Source organism: Triturus cristatus, chromosome 2_1, assembly GCF_964204655.1.
Source record: "Triturus cristatus chromosome 2_1, aTriCri1.1, whole genome shotgun sequence".
In the NCBI taxonomy this organism is placed as follows: Eukaryota; Metazoa; Chordata; class Amphibia; order Caudata; family Salamandridae; genus Triturus; species Triturus cristatus.
Genome location: NC_140581.1, coordinates 345,610,221 through 345,628,249, shown reverse-complemented (window position 1 = coordinate 345,628,249; position 18,029 = coordinate 345,610,221). Strand labels below are relative to the sequence as shown.

Genomic DNA, 18,029 nt, shown 5'->3' with positions numbered 1-18,029 from the left:
GGTGGTCACAGAGGGGGACCCAGCCGGGCCGCACCATGATGACGCCCTAGGGATCGTACAGGGGGACACAGCCGAGCTGCTCCCTGACGATACCACATCACCAACGTTCCTGGAGGGCAAGAGCTCATTTGTCGCCGGGGGCGAACCCCCTGGTGAGTCGGTCTGGGACCCCACAGATAGCGGAGGCCCCAAGGACCCCCCAGGAACGGCAGAGGACCCAAGTGAGGCCTGCAAGGCCATGGTATAGGCTACCATGTGGGCCAGAGTCGCCCCTGCACCCGGATAGGGTAGCTAGGGCAAGGGCGACTTGTTGGGGCGCGGGTCTGGAATGTCCCGGGAACCAGCGCCCCTGAAGGAGGTGGAAGTCAAGGACCTCGGCAACATACGTCGCAACTTACCAAGAAGTGGTAAACGATGGCCTTGGGCCCCAGAGGGCGAACGACGGCGGGACTTCGTTGAAGAGGACGGGAGGTGCGACGACTCCGACCGGGACAGCCGTGCCAAAAGAAGCTTCATCTGGCGCTCCCGCTGGGACTTCGGTTTGAGTTGTTGGCAAGCGTCGCAGTCCGTGGAGTCGTGGTGCTTGCCCAGACACCACATACAAATAAGATGCGGGTCCATCGCGGACATTTGCAGCGAACAGGAAGTACAGGATTTAAAGCCCAAGGGCATCGCACACTGTTCCAGATGCAAAGCGTCGATGAAGGGCCTGAAAACAGGCCAAAGGAACCGCTCACTCGGATCCGCGTTGTATGCGGAAAAGAAGGAAACTGATGTCAGCGCGCCGGGCGAGACTTATATGACCTCGCTGATGTCACGTACGTGGACGACATCCGGGCGGGGTCGTGTGGTGCCGTCCCCTGGCCCAAAGAGGTGCTGCTGCAAAGTTTTTTCCGGATCCAGTCTGACACCTGGGGATATTCTAAGTTACGGAATCTGCCGCTAGATGTCTCTATCAGATGTGGACATTGAAATCAGAAAATGTTACAATTCTTTGTTTTCTTTTATTTTCTTGATTCTAGCTCAAAAGTCTGATTTTGTGAAATTGAGTCATTTTTAAGCTATGCGTGCCTGCTCTCTGATACCTGAAACATTTTAAATAGATTTTAGCTCCAGTAGAATGTTAAATGATGGGACTGCGTTATAGTACATCTAGAAACTTATATGCCAAAAGATGCTAATACATGGCAAGGAAATATGCACCTTAGTTCAGTGTATTGTATTGTGGAACATTGATTTAGGGCCTTATTACTAGTTTTGGGGGTCCTATCTTATTGGCGGTCCGACCACCGCCACACTGCGGGCCCCCCCGCAGTATTACAAATGTGGCGGTCGGTCCGCCACAGGACCACTGCGTCCACCGGGAATCCAGGATCCTGCGGTGGACGTGTAGTGGTCAGAGGCAAGAATAGGCAAGAATATGCTGGTGGTGCCGCTGTGGCCCTCCCGAGCATATTCCGAGTTGGCTTTCCACTGCCCTAACAGGTCCCCCCATCCATCTCTAGGCCTGGCGGGTCATGTGGTGCCTCCCCTGGAATTGCCCCTTCTTTCCTGCATGGAGTGGCATGCATGACATGGTGCAAGCCACCGTGCGCAGGAATGTGCAATGGGCACTCTCACAGCAGCGGTCTGCATGTTAGGTTCTCCTATGAGCCTAACAGACTACCACCGTTAGACAGACGCAGCACCGCCCGCCCGACCTGGATTACAATCGTAATATGGCGGGTGGGTGCACCATGACGTTGGCGCTCCAGCAGATGGCACGGTGGTGGTGCTGCCGGAGGACCACCAAACTCGTAATGAGGCCCTTAGTAATTACTACAGTGTCTTTTTAGGGTCTTTGGTGAGGTAATGCATTTGTTGTGATTGTATGATGCTACTTCATTACATTATGCACTTAGATGTCAGCTTTAACATTATATTTTAGATGTAAGTAGTTTACCTGAGAATAATGAGCACTGAAGCCAGTCTGGGACATTTCCATCTCAAACGAGGATGCCGATTTTTCACTTGTAGCTTGAACACAAAACAGACCTCTGTTAGATTCAGTGAGGCATGCAATATATGTAGAAGACTGCCATTTAACTAGTTCTCTTATAAATAATAACTTCTGTGCTTCACTATATTTGATGGCAATTCTTAAAGATGAGTGATCCATTAATAACTACTGTAAAAATTAAGACATGAAATTGGTAATCAACATTCTGACAGCTGGAGTAAAAGTTATGTTATTTACAATTGTACACATTCACAAAGGATAAACTTGCCCATAAACATATATTTATTTCTGAATTAGCCTTTGTTATGCCTGCTAAAACAATGGCAGAGATTTCCACTATGAGAGTCCAAGAGACCAAGGAGAGGTTCACTCTCCTCTTACTTTTCTCCCTCAGTCACCAACAGCATGGTGAGCTCAGGCCTTTCAGAGTGTGGTTTGAGGTGATTTACATGCAGCACCCTGGTGGATTGCCTAGGGGTCTTGAGGTCCACCAGGTATGTGGCCTCACCCTTTCTTTCAATCACCTGATATGGTTCATTCCAGTGGTCCTGGAGGGCCCTGGGCTCTTCTGGCTCCATCACCCGCACTTTCTGATCAGGTTGAAATTCCACAGTGTTAGAATGTTTGTCATACCACTCCTTCATGACTTCCTGACTGGGTTCAAGGTTACCGGAAGCTTGATTTCCTAACTTAGCAACCTGGCTTCTAAAGGCCAGCATGTAGCTCACTACATACTGGGGTACCTTCCTGGGAGCTTGCCCCCACCCCTCTTTTACCAATTTCAGAGGTCCTCTTCATGCAACAGTTCAAACAGGCTGAAACCCACTCCTCTCTGTGGCACCTCTCTGTAAGCAAACAGGCATGGTAAGAGGATATCCCACATTTTCCTCAAGGCCTCCGGCAGGCCTCTGATTACGTCTTTTAGGGTCTTGTTGAACCTCTCAACAAACCCATTGGTTTTGTGGATAGTAAGGGGTAGAGAACCTGTATGCTACCTCACACACATTCCACATTAACTGCATACAAGCAGCCATGAATTATGTGTCTCTGTCAGACACAGCTTCCTTGGGGAAACCCACTGGGTTCACATCAGGGCCTTTGCCCTTATGAGTGCAGTAGTAGTCATCAGAGGAATTGCCTCTGGGTACCTAGTGCTATGATCCACCAGAACCAGGATGAACCAGTTGCCTGATGCAGTCTGGGGATTCATAGGCCCTAAAATGTCAATACCCACCCTCTCAAAGGGGGTGCTAACAATAGGTAAGGGATTAAGGTGGGCTTTAAGCCTCTGCACTGTCTTCCTGCTAGCTTGGCAGGTCACACAAGCCCTACAGAATGCATCTGAGGAATTCTTGATCCTAGGCCAATAGAAGTAGGGGACAATCCTTTCAAATGTCTTGTCTTTGCATAGGTGTACTGCCAGTGGAATCGTGTGAGCTAGCTCCAGTTGGAGAGCCCTGTAGCATTGGGAGACCATCAGGCCCCTTGATGCCCCATGCCAAGGAGCCTTAGGTTCACTGCACAGGAGGTTGTCTTTCCAGTAAATGTGGTGACTACCAGAGGCATCACCTGATGCTCAGTCTTCGGCCTGTTGCTTCATCTCCACAAAGGTAGGGCACTCCCTTAGTGCCCTACAGAACTCCTCCCTGGTGGTTTCCCCTTCTACATGACATCCAGCAAAGTCAGGCAGGTCACCAGGGGAAGCAATGTCCTCCTCAGTGGACTTCGGGGCAGCCACCGCAGGTGACCTAGCCATCTCACTGGAGGTACATTCAGGGACTGGTTTTCCACGCCCTTTGTCTTTCCCCTTCTTAGTAGCAGGCTGTACCATTGCTTCTGGCACCTGCCCTTTTTGACTCCCTTCCCGGGCAGCCATGGGCCTTGTTGTGGTACAGATCCATTCAGGTAACTCTAACATCTCCACATCAGCCTTGAGCTCCACATCCTTCCAGGTAGTGTGCTCCAGGCCATTATCTAACAAAGAGTCCACAGGTATGGCAGGGCCACTGCAACTTTCAGAAGACCTAAAATCCCCCAATCAAAAGGAACACAGACCCCAGGATAGTGTCCTTTTCTGTTGTCATCCACCACAACTTGGTGGAATGAATTAGGAATTACCTGCTCTAGGGAAACCAGCTGACTCCTTACCATAGTCATACTGGCTCCTGTATCCCTCAGAGCCTCCACACCTTGTCCATTGATGGTGACCCATTGCCTATACTTAGTAGTATTTGAGGGCACGTAGATCTTGGGAACCATCTCACTATCACCCAGGGACACTAGGGTAACCTCTGTAAACTTTCCCCCTTTTACTGGGACAAAATTCTCCCCCAGCAGTACGCTAGCCACCCCTGGAATCTTTCATCCAGTAAGAGGTGGTGCTCTGTTTTGTACACTTGGGATTCCCTTGTAGTGTTCATAGTCGTTGCACTCATAAATCTTGATGAGCTTGGGCTGCTGACTCTTGCCAGGGTAAGTTTTCTTCTGGTGGCCAGATTGGGAATTTGAACCAGACCCTTTCCGGCATGAGTTGTTTTGATGGCCTTTAAAGAACTCATTATTTTTAGCTCACCCCTCCTTCTTCTGGTGGGAACCCTGACCACCCTTTTGAGAGTTCCCTCCAGGTACCTTTCTGGAGACTCTTGTGCTGACCCAGAGGTCTGCCTCCTCAGCAAGCTTTCTGGGTTCAGTAAGCTTGCTATCAACCAGGTGTTGGGGCAGCTCTGGAAAACAAGTATTAAGAATGCGCTCCTTTAAATAAGAGTTGTACAAGCCTTCATAATCATTGTTAGAACCGGGGTCTCTAGTTGGCAGGGGTATGCACCCTAGTCCAAGTAGGGACCACCACTTCCAACCGGGTAGCTTGGCACAGAGCAGGAAGGCGTAACTTCGGAGGCAATGTGTAAAGTATTTGTGCAACCCAGAACACCAGTGACACAGGAAAGACACTCACAAAAGGACACTACACCAATTTTATATAAAAATAAAGTTATCTTTATCTAAAAATTATGCCAGATCCAAAGATAGCAGGAATCCAATGTACACAATTAAAAGTTTCTGATGAAATGTCTCTTGGGGACCCTGTCACAAAAATGCGCTTGTGGGCTCAGTGATTCCACAATCACCCCTAGTGGGTTAGAGCCAGTCTCTAATATTGGCACAGACTGTCTTTCAGAGGACAGACCATGAAGGCAACAGTTCCCCAAATGCGGTAGATTTAAGGCTTGACCGCCGTATCAGGAATACGTGCCCCTTTTAGTCTTGTCGGGCAGTGTTTTAACCGTCCAATGCCTCCCCCGGTGATGCGCTACTGAATATGCCGATAATCACAGAGTTCTCGCACTTTTAAAGGAGACTGCTTCCCCAAGCCAGGCAAGCACAGTCCCGGGCAGAGTGAGTTCAAATGAGCCAGCCCGCAATTACAAAGAAATGGGCCCCGTTAGACCCGCCACTCACTTTAAGGCAGTCCTCGTCAGGCCCGCTATTTACTTTAAGGCAGTAGCGCGACTCGGCACCCAACGCTCGGTGTTACCTGGAGTTGGTCTCTGCGGTGGTGTGCCCGAGGCTTCCCTCGACCGGAGCCCTTCTGCCTTCTGTCTGCGCTTTCCGGGGGGGGGGGGGGAGTGGATCAGAGCAGCTTTCCGGCTCCCGCTCGGCTCAGCGCTTTACTGTTCATTCAGGTCCCGGGCTGCGGCGGAGATCTTGAAGGCAGTTCGGAGTCCTTTGGCCAACAGCGCTGTGGGGCAGCTTTCAGGGACGCGCTCCGCTCAGGCCAGCAGCGGTGATTTCAGGCTTTCAGTGCTTCCGGCTCCCAGCACTTTACAGTGCCTCAGGGGTCCCGGGCGGCGGAGGTGATTTTCAGGCACACAGCACTCCTTTGCCCGGCACTTTACTGTGCATTCAGGTCCCGGGAGACGGCGATGAGTTAGGCTAACAGCGCTTCTTCCTCACAGCACCTCACAGTTCAATTAGGGTCCCCAGGTGGCGGCGGTGATTTCCAGCGCTGCAGGGTGATTTATAGAAAGTTTGCAGATCGTTATTGTCCTTTTTGTTCGATTCTGCAGCAGAGCAGTCCCACAATGTTGCAGGGACAGTCCTTGGTGTTTTCACTGTCCTGGTGATCCCAGTGCCCAGGGGATCAGTCTTTCCTCCTATGGAGACACTCTGGAGATGTTTTATAGGTCCTCTCTTAGCGGGGCAAGATCAGCAGGCAGGAGGGCAGCGCAGCAAGCTGGGGCAGCAGTTCCTTGGAGCAGTCAGTCCCAGCAAAGGTGGCAATCTTCTTGGCGCAGCAGTCTTTTCTCCAGCAGAGTTCCCCCGTGGTCCAGCAGTGTAACAAAGATGTGAGGCCAGAACCCTCCCTTTTATACCCTACAGTCCAGTTACTAGAAGGTGGTAGAAGTCTCTGGAAGGGTCTGGGGGCAGGGGTTTCTGGGAGAGTCCAGGGAGTTCTGGGATGTTCCCTGCCTTCCCTGACCTGGCTGTCACAGTGACGAAAGGCAGGGCCATTAAGGCTACAGTGGGCAGCCATTCACAGCCCCTTCAAGGGGAGAAGGTGTGAATCACCACTCCCACCTACCAACCCAGGCAGCTATCAGTGTGTAGATGGGAGGGGGGAGTCTGCAGTGCCCAGACTAAGTGTAGGCAGGAAAATATCCACTTTCTAAAAGTGGGATTTCTAAAGTAGTAGCGCCCAAACCCCATATATCATTGGAAAGGGTTCCCTGCCCCGGTTCCAACAAGACCAAACATGACATACTTATTAGGTTCCAGTCAGAAATTGTCCCATAAGGAGGGTCCTCAATGTTAACCTATGGAGGGTTAGGCCTCACTGCGGCAGCAGGGGCCAGTGTCACATTGTTTTAGGGGAGAGCACCTGCACCTCAGCACTGTTTAGCAGTGGTAAGGCGCCCAGAATCCTAAGTCCAACAAAAAAGTACAGTGAAAATAGGAGGCACAAGGGCAAAAAGGTAGGGGGAGACCACTCTAAGGCTGACAGGTCCAACAATCATTAACTTTGCTACCCCTCATCCAGCCCTTCAATGCCTTACCAGCATAGTCCAAGAATTCCAGTATGTTTGTGCAGAGCATTTGTGACTAGCCCTAATTTATTGTCTGTACTTCTCAGCTGTCAACCCAAATTTACTGACCAAAATGGTCTTTATGGCAATGTAGTTGGTCTGGTCCCCCACCTCTAGGGTAAGGAGTGTGTCACTCGCCACCGTGGGCATGTACCCCTAGAGAGTCAATCCCTAGAACTCCTCTGGGACCCTATGCACTTTCAAAGCCACTTCATAAGCTGCCAATAATTTATCTATGCCACCCCCCACTAAATAGTTTTGCACCATATCTTTTGGGATATGAAATCTGGACTCATGTGAAGACACTGCAGGTATGCTGCCACCAATATTGATGTTGATGTTGCTGGACCCCACTTGGAGTGCTCTGATATCCAGCTCTCTGAGGCTTCCTTTCTCCCATGGCTAGCCTCTCTCCTCTAGAGCTTGCTACTTCTCAAGCTGGGCAAGGGTCTAGTCCTTGTCCTTCTCTATCTTGGCAAGCTCTAGTTTTAGATTTCTCTCCTCCCTCCTGTCCATCAGCTCCTCTGCGGACAGGATCTTTGAAGACAAACTGCTGCCTGGCCTTGAGTTGACGGCGAGTCCTGGGAGAAAATTGCTCTCCCACCTGTAAGCTGTATGACAAGACACTCTGCCAGGTCACACTTTGATCCTTCCTCAGACACAGATCCTTCGTTCTCATCCATTTCTCCTTCTGGGTGGGCTCCTGCCCATGTTCTTAAGGTTTTTTGAAGCTCTGCCTTCTTAGCACTCCCCTCTCTCCTGACATAACCCCTTGAGCTGTGCCACTGTGTATGCCTCCAGATTGGCCAGCTCAACTTCCATATTGCCAGGCAAGAACACAGAAATTGCAGAAAAAATAGAACTTGGGCAAAAGGACTTTGGAAAAATCAAAAGATGTCATAACAGGGTGTATAGAAAAATGCTAACATTAGTCTAATAATAGAGTTGTAGTGAACATTGAGTAACTATATAGTATTGCACAAACACAAGTCTTACCCTCAATGCTGAGCACTAATGATCGAAATGGTATTCTTGGTTGGCTAAGGTATACACCCAGGCTAAGTAGGAACCACCATTTTAGTCAGGGTAAGCGACATACACACTAAAAGATAATCTGTGCTCACCTTCTGGTACCTTGGCACAGAGCAGCCAGGCTTATCTAAAGAGGCAATATGTAAAGTATGTGTGCAACACCCACACACACAGTAACACAATGAATACACACCAAAAATACCCTACACTGGTTTATAAAAATAGATTACTATATTATAAATAAAAGAAGACCAAAACAATACAAATCCAATGTAAATAAGTCGAGATTTTGAATTTTGAAGGAATAAATACAGTAAAGCACTTAGATGGAAGTAGCGCTAAAAAGGTTACTTTAGGTCGCACTGGACCAGGGAAAAGTCAAAGTTCAGTTCAACCTTGTGAAAGTGCAGGCTGCCTACAGAACCCACGCTGGCCCCAGTGAACAAAGTATCTTTCCTGGTTGCAAGCAACAAAATGCATTGATCTTTTCCACGCAATGAAGGCAATGCGTCAATTCTGAATCATGCAGTCTGGCCGATGCGTCAAAGTCAAGCCTCTTGGCCAGGACCTCAGATTGTCGCTGCATCATCGTCGAACTTCACAGTCGGGACCTCGGATCAGTGCTGTGTCGAGGTCAAACCTCGCAGCCAGGTCCTGCATCATCTTCAAGCTGCACAGGGCTGTCTAAGGATCAGCACTGCATTGGAATCAAAGAGCACTGTGTCCGTTCTGATCGGCCCAGTGGTGACGATGCTTCAATTCTGTAGCAAAACAGCCACAGTACCTACTTCTGGGGCGCAAAACATGGAGGGGGCAACTCAGGCAGGGGTAGGACTCGCAGAAGGCAGAGCCCAGCAGCACAAGCAGCATTGCAGGAAGTCTTTTGTGTCCCTGAGACTTCAGAAAGCAGGTAGCAATCCAGCACGCCCTTGGAGATTACTTGGCGAGACGGCAGAGTCCAGCTGTCCTTCAGCAGAGTTAGGGAGCAGGTGGTAGCATGGCAAAAACAGAAAAACAGTCCTTTCAGAAAAACTTTAAGCAGCACAGCAGTCCTTCTGACAGAGGTTCAGTTCAAGATCCAAAAGTGCTAGATTTGAGGGTGTTAGAGATCCCAGTACTTATACCCAAAAGTGCCTTTGATGTAGGGTGTGACTTCAAAGCATATCTCAGAAGTGCACAAGGATCCCTTTCAATCATGTCCTGTCTGCCAGACTATCTGCTGGGGGTAAATCTGTGCGTTGTGTTTGGACAGGATGCTACCTATTAAAGTGTAAGTGTCAACCCCTCCCATTACTCCATGCCCAGGACAACTTTGTAAGTATTGTAAATTAGTAGTATTGAAACATTTGTTTTTAATTAGTATTTATAAATCATTGATTCTTTTTCATATGAAATGCATTTTTTTGTAATTTAATTAGAAATCTTGGGCCGCATTTACAAGGAAATGACGCATCTGCATAGATGCGTCAGTTTCCTTGCGCCAGCGTCAAATGTCCTTGTGCCACCATGGATGCACTGTATTTACAATACAGTGCTCCATGATGCAAGGATTAACAGATGCGTTAGAAATTCTGACGCATCTGTTAGCACAAAAGAGACGCATTGCTGGAGTTGCTCATGAAAGTGACGCACCTCCCGCACTGCGCCACAACAGATAGGTGAGTCCCATTCAAAAAACCCTGCGTCATTCATTATGCCTGGTCTTAGCAGGCGTGGGGATTTTAACGCAGTGAAGGCGTAGAGTGACGCATTGAAATGTTGTAAATTTCACTGTGTCCGTTCAGCATGGCTTTTTGAGTGGGAATGCCCACCCTACATACCTTATACCTGATGGAGGTATGATGTAACGCAGGGATTTAGAAAGTGATGCATTTCCCTGGATGCGTCATGTTGTAAATGGGCTGCAATGTGTTACATTGTTTACGCTGCCGCTGCATGATCAAAAGTGATGCCATGGCAGTGCAAAAGTGTTGCAAGGGGCTTGTAAATCTGCCCCTTTCAGTCTAGCAGCAGGCTGTTAGGTTTGTCGGGATTAAGGGTGAACATTTTTAAATATGTAAATTATCACTTTTTACATATAATTAATTCTTATTTAATGTATTTATGAAATTGAAAATTATCCAAATGAATTGTTTCGTTGGTATTAAAATGTTGGACTTTTAATTAATTGTTAGTTGGTTGATTAATTGTATATCAATTTTCTTAAATGTGTTAATTATTTTAAATTAAATATGATTGTTCATTGTACTGGTTTATTAAATTTCCTAATGTTGCATTAACAGTGTGTCAATTATGTATATATTTATTAGCAATTTTGTGTCTGTGTTTGTTTTTTAGAGTAATAGGGTGAAAGTATTGTAATTGAAAATACTTCTAATTATTTCTTATTTGTAATATAAAATGTGTATTTTATTGTACTTGTTTCATATGTAATTAATACATTTATTATTTTAATAATATTTTAAAAAGTAGGTTTTTGGTCTATATTTACAAAGTTTATTTATAAATATTAGGAATTACAAAGGCAGCCCTTGTCCTTCTGTTGCTTAGATTGGAGAGGGAATATTAAATCTGACACTTCCAAAGTTCAACACTTTCCCTTTTGTTGCTTACGTTGTAGTGGCAATAGTAAAGATGACTCATCCGAAGTACAACACTCTCCCTACTGTTGCTGAGAATGCACTGGGAATAGTAAATTTGGCCCCTCAAAGTCCAACACTTGCCCTATTTATTCCTATTTCAGGAGCTCAAAACCCTGTCAAGGTGGCCATAACTATAAATGTAGACTCACTTCTCCTTCAAAGAAGACGCCATAGACTTAACCTCACAGTATTCAAAGTGCTTTATTAGAAATTAACTGTACACAACCAGATTCTTTTTGGCTCCTATGGTGAGCCTTGTTCACAATCCGTTGACATTTGAAAAATGACCACATGATATTTTTAAGCCCCCTCTGATATGACCTAATCTTAAAGTCAATCAATTGCACCAAAGCGTAAAAGAGACAAAGTTCACATTTGCAATTTATGACTGAAATATCATATCAATTTCACTTTAAATAAGGTTAATAAATCAATAAACACACACATACACAAATATATATGCGATTTATCCACATTTTTATAAGAAACACTCTACAGGCCCAAGTGATCTCCAGAACTACCGCGCCATCTTGCGGCTCCCGTTTCTCACTAAAGTCCTAGAGCAGGCCGTCACCCATCAGCTTACCGAACACCTGGAGAGAAACAACCTGCTACACCCCACCCAATTAGGTTTCCGAGCCAACCACAGCACAGTCACCATCCAGATCACCGCCACAGACAACATCCACAGCCTACTGGACAGGGGAGAATCGGAAGCCCTGATCCTTCTCGACCTCTCCGCAGCCTTTGACAATGTGTTCCACCATACACCTAACAAAAGACTGCACCAGATGAGAATCACAGAAGATGCACTCAGATGAATTTTATCATTTTTCATGGGACTCACGCAGAGACTCCATCTCCCCATCACCAAGCAACCCAAGAGCACCATCTTCACCATCCCCCAAAATTCATCCCTCAGCACCACTCTCTTCAACATCTACATGAGACTTCTAACCAACATCATCAGAACCCACAATATCAACATCATATCCTACGATGACGACACCCATCTCATCCTCTCGCTCTCAGCAGACCTGGCTACAATGAAGACCAACTTCCTCATCTGCATGAAGGACGTTGCAGCCTGGATGAAGGGTAACTGTTTGAAGCTCAACACGGACAAGACTGAAGTATGAGCCCTGGCAACCAAACCTCCCTCTGGCACAACACCTGGTGACCCATCAAACTCGGACCCACCCTCACACCAAAAGACCATGCCCGCAACCTTGGTATCATCCTGAACAGCAAACTCACCATGAAACAAAAGATCAGCACAGTTTCCTTGGCCTGCTTCCACACTCTCCACATGCTCTGAAGAATCTTAAAGTGGTTCCTACAAGAAGCAGGATAACAGTCAGGCAAGACCTAATCACCAGTCGTCTGGACTGCAACAACGCACTGTACACAGGAACCACCATTAAACTCATGAGAAGCTTCCAGACAATACAGAATGCAGTGGCCAGACTGATCCTCAAACTGCCCAAACGGACCCACATCACCCAGCACCTAAGGAGTCTCCACTGGCTCCCCGTCCAGGGACGATGCTAATTCAAACTACTGAAACGCCTACGAAGCCCTTCACAACCAAATAACAGCAAACATGAACCACCGCCTGAACTTCCAACCATCCAGAAACCTTTGTTCCGCCTCCATCACCCTGACACAGTCACTGCACATCCACGGTAGCCATAGAGGAGGACACTCCTTCTCCCACCTCTCCTCCAAGTCCTGGAACGCCCTCCCCCTCCACCTCCAAACATCAACCTCGCTGACAGACTTCAGGAAGAAACTCAAGACCTGCCTCGTCGACTAAGCCCAGCAACCCAGTGCCTGGATAGCTTCATGGGTGGTAAGCCGCGCTATACAAATAGTGATTGATTTTATTAATTGTTTAAATAATATTTTAACCTTTTTAAAGTACTTTTTGTGTGCATTTTATATTAAATTTCAATCTTATTTATTTATTTGTAATTGTTATTATTATTTTATTTTTTAATATCTAAACCAAATTAAACATAATGCTATAAAGAATAAAATGTGTATACTTACCTATTTTTTCAAGATATTCTGATCCACAAAATTTTGTCCCACTCTTTATGTAGTATACACACAAAGGGGTCTATTAGGGTGGCAGGTGGTGGCGATCCGCCTGTCATTTCTGTCCGCCCGCCTAACATTTCCCCCTGCCATATAACGATGGCGGTGGGGATCCAGGCGGATGGAAAGACCGTCCGCCAGTTTTCTGCCAGTGGGCAATCCGCCCGATTGCCTACCAGGCGGAAAAGACCTGTAATATGGTGCCCGTGCTTTCCAGGCACCGCCATCCATATTACGATGATGGCGGTCTCATGCCTTCCCATGGCAGAGACTCCGCCGTGGAAAGGCATGCGGAAAATGCCTTTGGTGGCCCGTTGCGGGCCCCCAGGCAGTTGGGTGGGTGGGTGGCTGCCCTTGGGGGGTACCCATGGTACCCCCCGACATTTGCATGCACAAGGTGGCAGGCACCACGCGGTGCCTGTCACGTTGTGCATGCAAATGCACAACATGCCCTTTTAACATTGTGGCGGGTGCTGAATACAGCACCGCCCGCCACAATGTTAAATATAAAGGATGCGACCGCCATGGTGGCGGTCGCATCCTAATTGGCACAGCGGGACTGCCGCACCACTAGCGGCCGGTCCCAGCACCACTAATAGACTCCAAAGTATGTAAATATGATATTTTGGTATCCATTTTTTTTGCAATATTTAAATATCACAATATGTTTGTTCTAGATATTATATTATACAATCGAACACCCACTACAACATAGTTCAAGCTCCTGGCTCGACTTTCATCTTGCAGCACATATATCTGAATTCAAGAATCAGTAATAGAATCTAATTTTCAAAAGTTAAATCATTGATTTATTTCCAAATTCTAAAATACACTGGATTGTCATGTGAAAGTTCAAATCATATTAGTCTTAGCCATACTATAATTATAACATTTTATCACTACATATCAAATGGAAATTCAAAATGAAAAAAAAAAAATCACATTGCCCTGGACCAGGTTATGTATCAATCAATCAATCAAATTATCATCTTTTTTCACATTTGATAAATGCATAAAAGTACAGAGGAAAATCACAATGCAAAATAGGCAGAAACATATAAAAACATATTAGGAAAAAAAAACATCAATTAGGTATATGTGAAAATAATGATTTTCTCTTCCATATCCATCAATAAAAACCCAAACAGCAAACAACAATTCATTTTTAGCGGGTAAAAAAAGACCAAGGTATTAAAACAAACAAGTTAAGACAACATTCCTCCTGTGTAAGGTCTTCCAAATCCCACAGCTGATGCCGGCTTGTATATTAACATCCTAGCAGTAATTAATTGAACTGTTGAAATCAGGCTAATAATACTGATCCGATAAAACAACTCCACTCTCTGATGAACCTTTCCTGATTCGCAAAACTGAATGTAAAAATGTCACAGTTATAAAACAGATGAAAGTGGTTTCCAGTGTATTGATAGCTGCAAGGGGTGCAGAATGGGAGGATAACTCAATTTTGTTAACATTGGGAGAAAGATTTTTTTCCTTTCAAGGTTATAAAAACAGCAGAAGAATAAAATGTGCGAAATAGTTTGTGCAGATCGGTCATCACACGGGCATAGCGATAAATGATTTAATGAGTGTGATTGGGCTAGGTATCCTACCATTAAGGGAAAAAGGTTCAGTCTCATCCTTGTTAATAGATAACAATGCATAGTGTTAGAAAAAAAGAGAGATAGGAATCAAGTACCATGGCCACTCTAAGCAGAGTCTGGTAAAATAAAACTGTGACTTTGCTTTGGTTACAGTGCCATTTTCTAATTTGCACTTTGTGGTGAAAGCCTCTCTTAGTTTGATTTTAAAAAATACAGGAATTTAGAAGGTGTTGTATACAAGAAGGCTAAGCCTAGATCTGTGAAGGACTGCTCAAAATATGCTAGCCTTGGGATACTTTAACTCGGTCAAAATGTATTACATCTTTTATTAAAACTTGGTTTATCTTAACCGAGTCCCTCGTCCAGATTCTTAGCCATAATAGGAGCGGGGACATTTTGATCAAGTTGGTAATAAAAGAAAGGCCAAGTTCCTTATGGGCAATTAGATTCAAGCAGGATGGAGGGACTGAAAGCAGCTTTTTAACAAATGTATCCTCCACTGTCTGCAAGCTACCCACTTGAGCAATACCCCCAAATTTCCCCTCCAAAATTGGCTATGGCTACGGATTTTGCCATAACACTTCAACCATTTCCCTGCAAGGCTTTTTACCCAGGTGAGGAGCACATTTCCAGAGAGCAGCTATACTTCATTTCAACACGTTAGTTCTGTTTTCTACCATAGCAGACCAATTAAGTTTGGAATCAAAAAGGAGACCTAGGTACATAAAAAAATCTATGCAATCCAGAGAACCCCCCATAGTTGGAGTGAAATTGACTTTTTTCTTCTCAAACCCGCTGTCTTAACAAAAGTTTTCGATTTGTCGACACTCAAACCCGGTTCAGCCATGTAATTTGAGTATGCTCCAATTAAACTCTGTAGGGCCAGGGGGTTCTGGCCATCAAGACCTCATCATCTGCAGAGAGGAGAGCAGGAAGTGATAAGCCGCCTGCAAATGGAAAATTCCTGCACTGTGCGGTCAAGACTTCGATAAGTTTGTTGGTATATAAAGAGAAAAGAAAGGGGGTGAGGACACACCCCTTACGAACCCCCTTTTCGATTCTGAACTGCTTCGTACATTCCCCCTGTATTCCAAATCTTATTACAGACCCTGCCTCTCTATACGTCTGGCTAATAAAAATGATTATGGACTTGTCCACGTTCATCGAATCGAAAAGAGCCCACAATTTTTTGTGGCTCACGTAGTCAAAGGCCACGGACAAGTTCATAAATGCCATATAAAACTGACCCTTTTATGCATGGACATATTTTGCTGCGAATAAGGCTAAATTTAAGCCTTGATCGATCGTGCCGCTCCTTTTCTAAACCTGTATTGGTCCTAAGCTAAGACAGTGTTTTTAGATGCCCACTCCTCCAATCTATTTAAAAGCAATCTCCCCATTAACGTGGTGGTAATGTCCAGCAAGGAGATTGGATGATAATTTGCAGGGTTCAAGGGAACCCCCTTCTTACATATAGGCATGATCACTGATCGTTTCCAGGAAGTCGGGGGACCCACTTTGGTAACAGCGTTAAAAACGTGGGTCAGGAAGGGTGCCAATACATTTTTGTGAACAAAAAATATGTCAAGTGGGACTCCATTTGGCCCCGCTGCCTTTAAGTCAGAAGATTGGGAAAGTGCAAGCTCAATTTCCTCTAAGGAAAATTCCATCCCTGGTCATCACCACAGGTTCTTTTGTAATACCATTCCTTTCTTCATGAAAAATGTTTTTGTAAAGAGACAGCCAGGTAGAATAATCTATGTGGAGATCAAGAGAGGGGCCAGCCTGATTCTGCAGAGAAGGTTCATTTACCACTCTCCAAAAGGTCTTGCTATCTTTTCTCCTAGAGGCCTCACGCAGATTTTCCCATGCTTCGTCCCGCAGCTGCTTCTTTCTCACCTCCCTAGCTATCTTATAGTCAGCTCCCAGCTTCCTTATCAAATCTTTGTTTCTAGGGAGTAATTTAAGAGCATTGCGAAGTTGTTTAGAGGCCTTCGAACAATTGGTCTCAAACCATCTTAGCACCAGTGGAGTGTTTCTTGGTGCAGGGAGTGAGAGGTTAGAACTTATAGATGTTAAAGCTTTTCCAAATGCTGTTAATACTTGGTAACTGTCTGAGTGAGCATCTAAGCAGGAATGGATCTCCGGTAACACCTCCTTTACAACCATTTGGAGGAAGGAAGTTGAATCTATTTTCTCCCACTTAAGTGTGAATCCGTTTTTTCTACTCAGAATGGGTTTTGGAGCAAATAACAATCTTGTCTTAGCAACAAGAGATCCAGCAAAACATAGAAGGAGAAATGTCTGATCACTAAATTCAGTTAGCTCAGCCATAGAGGACTTAATACATCTCTTAAATTTAGCTTGAATAATAAGAAAATCAATTGTCAAAATAGCCCCTGTTCGTTGGAAGGTAGGGAGAAGTTGACCTGTGGAGGGGTGACACGGGTTTACTATGAATGGATCCCAGGTTAATAAAAAACTGTTTAAAACATTTCCATAATTGAAATGATTAAAATGGACAAGCAGCGAGTCATTAGTGTCAGTTACCCCACAAATATGTTGGTTTAATTTAGTACAACAATGCACATTAATATCCCGAGCCCAGATTACAAAAATTGACCATGGGGGGAGAGTTAGCAGAGCTTCCACTATACCCCCCAACTCTTCTGCCACCTGTGTGGGATTCTGAAAGTGAATTATTATAAACATTTATCAATAGTAGATCAGTTTTCCACAAACCTTCAGCTAGGATAGCATGAAAGTAGGACAAATTATTAGTAAAAGTCACCTTTCCTAGTGAGATTGTGTTTGCTATAAGTATAAGTAAGCCCCCTTTAGAACGGCCCGATACTGAGGGAAGTGCTGGTGTGACAAAAGAGTGATAACCATTTACATAGACAGGTTGGTCAGCTCAGGTTTCCTGAAAACAAACAATGTCACGGTGCATGAACACTTTATACCAATCTTGGTTATCTTTTTTATTTGCATAGCCTACTATATTCCATGAGAGAATCAATGCGTCCCTTAGGAGCTCCTTAGAGCAGGTCGTTGTTAAGTCGATAAAAGAAGATTTAGGGCCAGTTGGTAAAAGCGTATTACTACTTTGTGAATCTAGGACAGCCTTTGTTGCCCTCACTGCAGGTATAAGAAGGGAGACAGTTTGATTTACGTGATGGGGAAGAAGCTGAGGAAGCAACTAATTTAATGGTAGTATGAGTCAATCGCAAGCCTCCAAGCCTTCCAAGGGAGAACATCTATTAGAGAGCGGAAGAGTATCAAGGGCCGACTGGATAGGTTTATTGCCAAAACTCAAGGAAGGAAGGCCCTGGACATATGTGATGGAGCTACTTATAATTGCAGGCCTATAAAAAAAGCCCAAAGGGACTGCATAGATCTGGGCTTGGGGTGAGGGGGCAGCCAGTAAATGCCCCAGTAAATCTCGCACTAACAGTTAATTGTCAAACTTTAAAAAGACACAGTCGTTATTGGCAATTTTTACATCCGCCCCAATCCACAGCGTTTTTCTAGCCATGATCAAATGATTTTGGATAAGATGACCACTCTTTGA

The 18,029-nt window shown here is 45.4% G+C and overlaps 1 protein-coding gene across 2 annotated transcripts in view; it reads right to left on the bottom strand.

The window, feature by feature from the left end:
• The window catches only part of ITGA1 (integrin subunit alpha 1), an 880,323-nt gene that overhangs the window by 269,520 nt on the left and 592,774 nt on the right, over window positions 1-18,029 (bottom strand). For both annotated transcript variants that reach the window (XM_085631246.1, XM_085631248.1), the window contains exon 10: window positions 1,943-2,016. In XM_085631246.1, coding sequence (XP_085487372.1) covers window positions 1,943-2,016 — 74 coding nt within the window. The remainder of the gene's footprint in view (window positions 1-1,942; window positions 2,017-18,029) is intronic.